Genomic DNA, 10632 nt, shown 5'->3' on the forward strand with positions numbered 1-10632 from the left:
ACATCTGCACTCGGTCTCATCGCTCTTTTTCTTCCCTTTCCTCTGCTGCCGTCTCTCCCACAAAAACATCTTTTCCACTGATGCTTAGTGTATGGTGTTTATCAATAAATGGTTTCACCCAACCACTAAGCATCAGTGGAAAAATGTTTTTGTGTTATCATTCATGTTCTCTGAAAAAAAGCCCAGAAAGCAAAAATTCTGCTGGGGTATGTAAAAACTGTATATGCCAGAATGTCCTGTAACAAAATGACTGAACAAAACTACAAATTTATATACTGGGTGTATCTCACACCACTAAGGTTGAGTAAGATATACCCGAACTCTTCCCCTAAATGTCACAGGTGCAAAACCTACATAAGATCAACCAGTCATATTTTCTGGGAGTGTAGAAAACTAAAGCACTTCTGGAAAGAGGTGCATGACTTGACTGTTCAGGTCTTGAGAAGCCCAATGGACATGTCACCAGTAAGATAGCTTTTTGGTACAGAGCTGGACAAGACACTGGACCCCATCTCAACGAAAAGGATTAGCATAATATCATACATAGCAAGGAAATGTATTCTGCGTAATTGGAACCAGCAAAACCCCCCAACATTCACTCTGTTTAGACAAATTTTGATTGATCCACTTCGATTGGAGCAACGCACATACACTCTGAAAAAGAAGGGGGAAGTTTTCTAAAGGATTTGGGAACCCCTTTTGGACCTCTGACTATTTGCTAAATGTAACTAAATTGATCTGGTTTTGCTATAATAATACATTTGTCTGCTTTAGCCAAGTTCTTGAATGTGGTGTCAGGACAAATTATTTTACCTTCTATTTTCTAAGTAACTAGTTTCTTATGTGTATAAGTATGTGTATATGCGTATGTATATATGTATACCCTTTTTGCTGTTTTGTTTTGTGTGTTTATTTTATTCACTTTTATTATTATTATTAATTTATTTTTTTATTATTTATTTATTACTCAATTATCTATTATGGTTGTCATAACTTGCCTGCATTGTTGTAATTTTGTGTTGGGATATGTTTGATAAATTGAAAATAAACAATTGGAAAAAAAAAACCCCAAAAAGAAGGAACCAGTACGCCATGCGTGGTCACTGCTTTCTTCTTTAAGGCTTACCGGATGAAAAGGGACGCATTCAGATCCTCAACATCCACACAGCGAGGATGCGGGAGAACAAACTGCTGGCCAGCGACGTCGATGTTAAAGAGCTGGCTGCAGAAACCAAGAACTACAGCGGTGCTGAACTGGAGGGTCTGGTTAGAGCTGCACAGTCCACCGCCATGAACAGACACATCAAGGTCAGCGTCCTCAGGGCACATCCACAAAGACTAATTACTGCTGCGTAGATATCTTTATATTCTTTTTGGGTCATAATTTTCAGTCTGTTCAGTTTTCTCTGTTACGTCACAGACAAAGGAAGAGCAGGCAGAGACGGGCAAGGCAAAAAGAGGGAAAAAAGCAGAAACAGACAAAAAAAGATCCCTGCAAAGAGCTCTCATCTACCACACAGGACAGCTTACAAGTTATCAGAATATCAGCTCACAAACTGCTACACAACAATGTGCTTTGTAAAACACCATCAAATGTTCTCAGGTGTTTTAATCATTTAAAAAAAAAAAGGTGGCTATCACCTATTTCAAAGACAGAAAGAGGTGTGGTATTTATTTGAACAGCAAGAGTTTAGAATCATATTCTTGATGTTTTTGAAGTTGTAGAGCTAATTTATCAAATTTTAAAAATATACTGATGGACAATAGTAGAATAGGTGTTGCATTACTTAACAGTTTCTTCATTAAAGCCGTTTCACCAAGTTTCCTGAAAACTACAGCAGCTGCTGACAGAGAAAACTGCTGCCTTTAAATATATTTCATATCATATATATCATAACTGTGTCCTTATTTAACAGGAGCAGTGTGTGAAAGTGCAGATTCAGGTTGTTTGGAAATAGACTTAAACCCCTTCCCAGATTGATGGGCAGCAAAAATTGCTTCTCAAAGATCACTGCTGATGTTTTTTCCTCTGTGGTCTCGTGATAACACACAACTGAACTCTGGCTGCTTCATTTTTCACACACTGCTTCTGCATTTGGCTCAATTTTGACGGCACAGCGTCATATGTAATATTTTGTAGTTCATCTGAGTTTTATTTACCTAATTTTGAGACCTGCTAAGGACCAGGTATGTAAAACCTTAGATTTTAAAGAGGGGGAACTTTCTTTGACTGTATCTGCAGGAAATGCATCAAGTAACCAAGTAATCATGACAAGTTTCAGAAGCTCTCAAACGTCTGAGCCTACCTGTGCCTGACTGAAGGCGATGGTGTTGATGTTCACACTGGGATGTGTCTTCCAGGTGAAAACATATTTGTGGGCTGAATTGCGCACAATCACGTGTCTGCATTGAGATGAAAAATCAGAAGGAAAGAATTTGGTGCTGTGAGCAACTGTCGAGCCAAAATTAAGATTATGATTATGAATATATGACAGTAATATTGGTGTGTGCACTTTATTAACTTTATTACTTTATTATAAACTGCATATTCATACTATTGTCCAGATAACTTACCTCAACTGGAGTTATAAATGAATATAGAGGCAAAGAAGGATTACTATGAAGTCAGTCATGTAAAATATTTTCTCTTGATAAATATAGAAATTTATATTACAATGTAATGTGTAACATGTTTGACTACCATGCATAGAAGCTCCCATCCAACACTGAACATTTTTATGGTATTTGTAAGTGATAAAAATATATATATATATATATATTCAGATATGGTGACCAATCTTTCTAAAGACTGTACTTACAATCTGATTTCTGCGTTTACAAACAAACCAACTGAAGGGAGAATTATTAAGAACCCTCTCTGAACTTTATCAGCCAGATCTCCTTCGAAAAAGAGATTCAAATCTCAAAGGCTTTCCCGGTTCAATAAGGAGTAAATAAATCTAAATAAATAAGTAAAATAAAAAACATCTATATTTTGAGATTGTAAGTTCATTCTTGTACTTGTAAATGGTCATTTTACAACGTAACAACAGCAGTTCACATCTAAGTTACTTTTAGCTGCATCTTATCATGTTTATCAGACCTGTAAGTCTCCATGACGGCACAAACGCCACAGATATACAAACATCCATCCCATAATGGGGTCTGTTGATGAAATTTATTCCACCTGCTAGAAAATAATATCTGCAATCAAACTGCTGACCATCAGCCTACACATAAACACCCCAACTTGACAAACACACAGTTTGGGTAGATGCACATCAAAAATCCAACTTACTGTTCAGAGGGTTGATCCTTGTCGTTGATGACGGCACAGTTGGTGAGGAGCAATTCGTCTGTCGGGCATCGAGCCGCCTGCATCACCTGAGCACAGAAAAAAAGTGACTTCACTTAAAAAGAAAAAACATTTCATCTCTTTGAGGTGCTTGTTTTGTGTACTTGTAGAAAACCTAAGGGCACAAATTTTATTGTCGGTCCACAGTCATACATGACAAAGAAACACAGAACATCATCACACATGGCCAGAAAAAGACAACAAAATAACTATTATTTTGCAACTTTAATTTGAATGATGCTGAGTTTTGAAAACCAATGCTGTTAATTTAAAAGGATAAAAAAAAAAATAGGTGTCCTCAAATGTTTTAATAAAAGAACCAGTCAAATCAGCCACAAAGTCCTCTAATAAATAATCTACTTTCGTGAGCCATTTAGTCACTTTGTTGAATAAATATAGTGTTTTTGACGCATTCTGACAATCCGTTAGTGAGAAAAAAAAGTATTGTGAATATAGTTTACACACGATGGCGCACACACTCTGACTTCCTGCTCAGTTTTTTTTTTTTTTTTTTTTTAACAATCTTTATTGATAATAAAGGTTAAAGATACAACTACCGGTAAACACAATTGTAGATATATATCAAAACAGCAAAAAAACTTGACAACTTTACCCTTTCTTATACAGATATATTGTTTGGATTCTTCTCTTATCCTTCTAATCAGTCAAACCAATTCCATATTATTAACCTAATTTTAAGTCTAAATTCTTAAACCACAATCCTTCTTTCAGCTAATATATCTGGAAGCTGTAATTAAACCGACTAATTCATTAATACCATCAGGACTTTATTGTTGCTCTGCTTTGGTATCTTTGCTGTATTACAGGAGCACAACAACAAACACACACCGTGTCCTGCTCTCACCCTCTTCTGTTCGTCCTCTGCGTCCGCAAACAGCTTCCTGATGTTTGCCTCCGACTCTCCCACGTACTTGTTGAGAATCTCAGGGCCGTTGATGATCTTTGGCTCCCGGGCCTTCAGCATCTTGCCGATCTGTCGTGCCATCAGGGTTTTACCACAGCCCGGGGGGCCGAACAGCAGGATTCCCTTCACGTGTTTACAGCCTGGAGACAGATGCACAGGCGAGGGAGAGAGGAGCTGATGTTAAACTGAGCATCTGCAGTTCACTTTCACAGAGAGAAAATGAGCAGAAATGCAGAATTTTGATTACATGTTCCCACAATAGTTGGTTTCTGTTTCTAGCCCGCTTGTAGTCCAGGTTGTATTGAGCAGTCATATTTGAGTAGACTCTGGCTGCTTAATGTTTTAGCTGTGTTTCAATCGCTCTGCATTAGTAAACACTGAACAGCTACAGAACAGCGAGCTTTGAAATGGAACAAATGACCCCAGAGGCTCAGTAAGCAGAGCGGCCGATGGGTTCCCAGTTAAAAAGAAACATTAATTGAGCAGGAGAAGGCATCCCCTTCAGCTGCAGAGCGTTCATAACCCAAGATTTAGGACAATATTTTGGCTTTATGCAATGAACATTTGCAAAATGTTGGCATATGCCATAGTATGGTGGAGTATTATCTGTTAGTTATAATATTCAGGCTTAATATTTGTCTCTCTCCCTTCAGCCCCAGCCAGTCCCAGCAGATGACCCCCCCTCCCTGAGCCTGGTTCTGCTGCAGGTTTCTTCCTGTTAAAGGGAGTTTTTCCTTCTCACTGTCACCAAGTATCTGCTCATAGGGGGTCATTCTGACTGTTGGGTTTTCTCTGTAATTATTGTAGGGTCTTTACCCACAATATAAAGCACCGTGAGAAGACTGTTTGTTGTGATCTGGCACTTTATAAATAACATTGAATTGAATTGAACTGAATATTCAAGTCTTTTAAAAAGGTTGAATAAGTTGGCTGTAACCTTGTTATCGAAATAAACTGAATGCATTATTTTGCTTAATTAAATGACATTATGGTTAATCAACTTTTAGTATCCTTTATGCAGACACCTCACTGATATAACTGATACTCAGCAGATAGATGGATGGCATTGCAGTGATAGTCTGGAAAGTTTTACTCAGCCAGTGCAGAGCCTCCTGGTGTCGTGCACAACTCTTATCAATTCATGATGTTTCTATAGTTTCAGTACGAAAGTTAAAAGAAGCTGAATCAGGAATTTAGTTTTCTTAAGAAATACAGTCATTTCTGGCCTTTCCTCATCAGCTCCACTGACGCGCTTACATATCACCTCAAAATATGTCCAATATTTTGAGTTGTTATTCTAACGAATAACAACTGACAGCTGTCAAAGATTTATTAATGAGAGGGGATAGCAGGGATTTTAGTCATGGTCGTGGCACCCACAAAGGACACTGCTTTGATTGTTCGCTCATTGTGAACGTCGCTGAAACCATGGCAGTATAAGAAGTGGAAGAGGAGGCACAAACAAATTAATAAGTGACGGCAAAACAGAGACCAAAAGGAGGCCTCACCCATCTTTTCAACGAGGTCTGGAGGGAACACTCGGGAGGCGAAGGCCCTGCGGAAGATGTCGGAAAACTCCTTGTCGAGGCCGCCAATACCCATCTTCTCAAAGTTCCAGTCTGGGCTGATAATGGACTGGCGCGACTCTCGGGTCCTAGATTTCCCTGCATAATAAAAGGAAAACAAATTTCACTCCCTACTATTATGTGTACAACACTACACTTCCCTTTTCCTTCTTCTTATCATCTTTGATGCTGCAAACTTTATTTTGACAGTAAAGTTCATTTGAGGCTAAAAAAGGTCACTTTAAACTGTCATTGAGAAGGTTTTTATTTCTGTAATTAATGTTAATGTATTGCAGCAATGACATAAAGGTAAAGTGCATATGAGGCAGCCAATGTCCCATCAGAATGTCTGCCAAAAGCTAAAAAGTGTGTGTAGTGTGCCCCCTTGTGGTACTTTAGAGAATCCCTTTAGAAATATGTAGTGTAACAGGTGTAACAGGTGTAGTGGTTATAGTAGACAAAACTGCACTGGTTGTTAAGTTTAGGTTGTTACTTGAGAATAAGAGAATGTGTGAAACTCACCAGCCAGGAATACAGACGAGCTCTCTGACTTCTCAAAAACCACCTGACTGTTTGCCACCAACAAACCGATGTCAGTCTCAAGAGAGAAGCAAAAGTAAGTTTGAGACACAGTACAATTAGCTACCCTGAGACATTCAGCTGCAGCAGAATGTAAGCACCAGGGGGCGGCTTACAATAACACCTACCATAATATATGCAAAACCATTTCAGTGTATAAAGAGTAGGCACGATGAGGTGTGAACATACCTTCTGTTTCTTCCCAGAAATGTTTCCTCCCATCAGGATGCTGGGGTCCATGGCCTCCATGTACTTAACCACCAAGATGAAAAGCTTATCACAGAAGCTAAACACAAGCTGTTTAACAAAAGGAGAAAACAACCACAAGCACGTTTAAATAAACAATTTTAACACCTTTTCTCATAAATTTATGTATGAACAGGTGCTATTCAGTTTAAAATAAAAATGAAACAGTTTTTGATGACAGCCTTTAAAGTGGCACACAGTTAAACATTAAAGCCAAAAGCACCTGCTGGCCAACACTGAAGGCCTGGCTGTTGAATTTCTCGAGGAACTCTGGGGCCATCATGTCTGTGTCATAGGACCTGGTGTCTGCCTGCTTCTTCTGCAGGAAGTCGATTTCCACCGTCATGGTTCTTATGCACTGTTTGGTCTTGTCAAACTTGTAATTTGACACTTGTGCTCATAGCCGATCTTGAGGTTGCAGTCGCAGTGCTTTGTGTAGCACCAAAAAACGACATAGGGATCTGCTCCCGCGCGCGCGAATCCGCTGCTGGTGTGATTTGATCGCCGTCACACCGTTTCAGGTCACATTTATACTTTTTCTGCACACTTTACAAAACGCCTCTCGATCGTTCCCCATGACCAAACATCTGGAGACCAATTTAAGGTGTTATGTTAAATTGTTTTGTTTTTAACGTTAATGTGTTTTGACACGTTGACTTCGAGAGGTTTTTGAAAAACAACCGTTTAATACGAAAGACCTGACAGAATGAAAAAAATCTAAAAAGGTGTCCAGAATAAAGTTGCTAGGCTATGATGCAGTGATTGTAACATAACTAATTGAACCTGCTACGCTGGCTCACTTTCTGGGTACAATCCCCACCACACACACACACACACACACACACACACACACACACACACACACACACACACACACACACACACACACACACACACACACACACACACACACACACACACACACAGGCCTCTAATGCCCGGTTTAGTATTCACTATTTCCCCTTCAAAGTGTTCTCGAGTTAAAGGTTTAATGTTTGCTTCAACTCACCCGCGTAGACATCGCTGTATTTCTGCGTGCTGTATTTCAAGACCAGTGAAGAACAAAATGGCGTGTAAATTATTTTTTTTATTTTTTTAAATCTTTATTAATCACTCTCAAAGCATTAACATAACATAATAAAAACAAACAAACAAAAAACAGAACATGCCAGGGGGGATTTTAAGCATACAGTGATGAGAAATTAAACAAGTTACAGGATATTAAATCTGTGTAACAAATTTACGGTTTTTATAGCTTTTGCATTGATGGATGAGGCAATAAGATGATAGTACCACTTCAGTTCTTTCATAAAGATAGAAAATAAAGGTCTGTTGTTATTGAACTTGCATTTATGTATATAGTACTTAGCAAGAAGTATAATGAGGTTGATAACAAAGAAGGAGTCACAGTTCTTTTTTTCATAAGCCGTAAAGCCAAGGATAGCCATTTCATAACTGAGAGGAGTTTGTGGGGAAATGACAGATATAAGGTTCAAAATATCATTCCAGAGTTTTTTGGTATAGTCACAGCTCCAAAACAAGTGAGTCACTTCTTCAGCCTGTGTGGCACAGAAAGAGCACATTGTATCAATATCTTTATTAAATCTACACATATACTGTTTGGTAGGGTAGCATCTGTGAATAAGTTTATAAGTCACCTCTTTAACTTTGTTTGTGACAAAGAATTTGTGAGGTAGAGACCAAACCTTCTTCCAGTTAATTCTATGCATATACCTATTCCAATAAGCAACGGCACAGGGCTGAGAGACTATTTGCTGTTGAAAGAGAAAGCTGATATTCTTGTTTTTGGAAGTTAATGGCGTGTAAATTAGGCGGGACTGCTGCACGAAGTTTGGCGTCATCACGCAAGTTACGGAACGTTCGTGTAGGCTTCCATAGCGGTCATATCAGAAACCCTCAAAAAAATTGGTTTTGGCCAGAAAACTTACATTTTAAATTATTTCAAATTTTAAATCGATATATGAAGAACATGTGTCGCTCCAAAGACGAGCAACAGACAAGGTTGCAATAGTTCACCTCTGTTATTGTCAAGGGCGTAGGAATGAGTTTATTATTGGGGGGGGGGCAGATCCGTAAATACTCTGAGCAAAGCATAAAAAAAAAAAAAAAAAGCTATTTGATCTTTTACTTTATTCTTTTTCAAATGCTTCTTGGAAAAACAGTGTTGTGTACACCTATATTATTGCATGTTTAATTTACATATGTATAATGTTTTATAATCGTAAGACGTGGGCAAACCACCAAATAAAATTGTGTGAGTCTTCTATCAAGCATAATGACCATGTCATTCCAGGGCTGTACGCTTACTGTATCAGATGGCCGCGCTGGTACTAGCAAGCTAAATATTTCAGTAGCAGTGACATGACGCTATTTTGCACCTTCAAAATAAAAGCACGCGAGTTAAAGATTTCAAAATTAAGTATATTTCCCCTCCGCGGTGTAATTTTTGGGTGGGCCAAATGTGCCTTTCTCCAATTTGATATATGATAATATGTCCCCCCCCACCCCCCGGTTCCTATGCCTATGGATGCAAGTGTGTCAGTGACTCTTCAAACACCAGATATGGTGGCATTGAGGACAGCAGCACAGTCTTTAGTGCAGAACCTGGTGTAGTTCACGATGCCAAAATTGTAGTTTCATTGTGGTGTAGTTGAAGAAATCCTTCGCCGACAGTCTTAATGTATAACATAGAGTTTATTTACAAAAAAGACAATGTCAAAACAGGCGTTTTCCTTTGCGACCTGGGAGAGGGTAAGTCTCTAATCGCCCTAGCTCCACTGAACAAAGGGAGAACAAAGGTTATATAGTGTAGTGTTGGCAACCCCCACATCCTAACTTCCATATATGGTTATAAAAACAAACTTCAGCCTCCTAACCTACAGCTAAACATATGGTCATTCCTTATATGGCATGCCAGAGAGCTACAAGGACATTCTATGCATTCCTTCTGGCTTGAGGCCAGACCTTAAAGCTCAGGTTACCCTTCTGCACAAACAATAAAGCCTAAAAGAAAGAGACCATATATGCATACACATAGAAAGTTTAACAGAACAATACAGACACTACATAAAGTATTTTCTGAATAACCAGGTATAGCTTGTTTCCTGCATGTATGTGAGGTCATTCTCTTTTTAGAGAAAGAGCAACAAGAGGTTACACTCTCTCATACCATTTCCTGATCAAAGCAGCCCTGAACTCAAGGCCTTAATCCTAAAGAAGAAAACCTATACATAGATGCAGTTTAACACACAATTTAACACAAAGATCGATCAGACACTACACTGGCAGCTCAGTATAACCCAGCTACTGCTTTTCAGGATCATGTCATTGCCACTGAAACTGCAGTTAACTCCCCTACTGCTGCTACCGTCCTCCAGAAGTACCGCTTCCTTGCATCCTGTATGGAGGTCAATGAGTCATTGCCAAATCAGCTCGATGGGACCGACAGTCGGTTGACCGAAATGAAGAGGCATCTCAAAGACGTCAAACATGGCGTCTTTAATGAGGTACCATTCTGGAGATCAAGAGGGCTGTCTATCCGAAACTTGCCCTGTGGCACTGGATCTCATTAGTGCCCCTGTTTCACAAGCCTTTGTCGAGCACATCTTCTCTGTATGTGGACTGTTGTCATCTGGCCCGAGAAACAGAACCACATCTCTGGAACAGCGTCTTTTCCTCTAGATCAACAAGAAATTTTTGCTTGACTGAAGTACTAAGCATTAAACAAAAAAAAAGAAAAATGAAGAAAATCACTCCAAAAACTAAGTAAAACTAACTGAATTAGAGGGAAAAAGTTAAAATGAAATAAACTAAAAATGTAAAATCCCAAACTATTATAACCCTGCCCAACACACATGCAATATGCCAAATTAATTAAATATACTAGTAATAAAAGGAAAAGTTCCTATCAGACACATTATAGTATAACAGTAATAGTCAAG

The 10632-nt window shown here is 38.8% G+C and overlaps 1 protein-coding gene across 1 annotated transcript; it reads right to left on the reverse strand.

The window, feature by feature from the left end:
- Positions 1 to 2288: 2288 nt before the first annotated feature.
- On the reverse strand, positions 2289 to 7016 carry LOC115797847 (vesicle-fusing ATPase-like). The gene is made up of 7 exons (XM_030754369.1): positions 6894 to 7016; positions 6614 to 6721; positions 6368 to 6443; positions 5789 to 5944; positions 4215 to 4420; positions 3299 to 3384; positions 2289 to 2403 (listed from the first exon to the last, which is right to left on the reverse strand). Exons 1-7 carry the CDS (start codon positions 7014 to 7016, stop codon positions 2289 to 2291), a joined length of 870 nt encoding a protein of 289 aa, XP_030610229.1.
- Between the last annotated feature and the right edge of the window lie 3616 nt (positions 7017 to 10632).

This window comes from Archocentrus centrarchus, chromosome 19 (assembly GCF_007364275.1).
Source record: "Archocentrus centrarchus isolate MPI-CPG fArcCen1 chromosome 19, fArcCen1, whole genome shotgun sequence".
Classification (NCBI taxonomy): domain Eukaryota; kingdom Metazoa; phylum Chordata; class Actinopteri; order Cichliformes; family Cichlidae; genus Archocentrus; species Archocentrus centrarchus.

What these genes read in the sequence shown, in the direction of transcription:
- LOC115797847 (XM_030754369.1), bottom strand. Translation starts at nt 7,016, where the DNA reads ATGACGGTGGAAATCGACTTCCTGCAGAAGAAGCAGGCAGACACCAGG. An exon ending in CTCGTCTGTATTCCTGGCTG is followed by an intron (nt 5,945 to 6,367) that starts GTGAGTTTCACA and finishes TTTATTATGCAG; the next exon opens with GGAAATCTAGGACCCGAGAG. An exon ending in AAGGATCAACCCTCTGAACA is followed by an intron (nt 2,404 to 3,298) that starts GTAAGTTGGATT and finishes ATCTCAATGCAG; the next exon opens with ACACGTGATTGTGCGCAATT.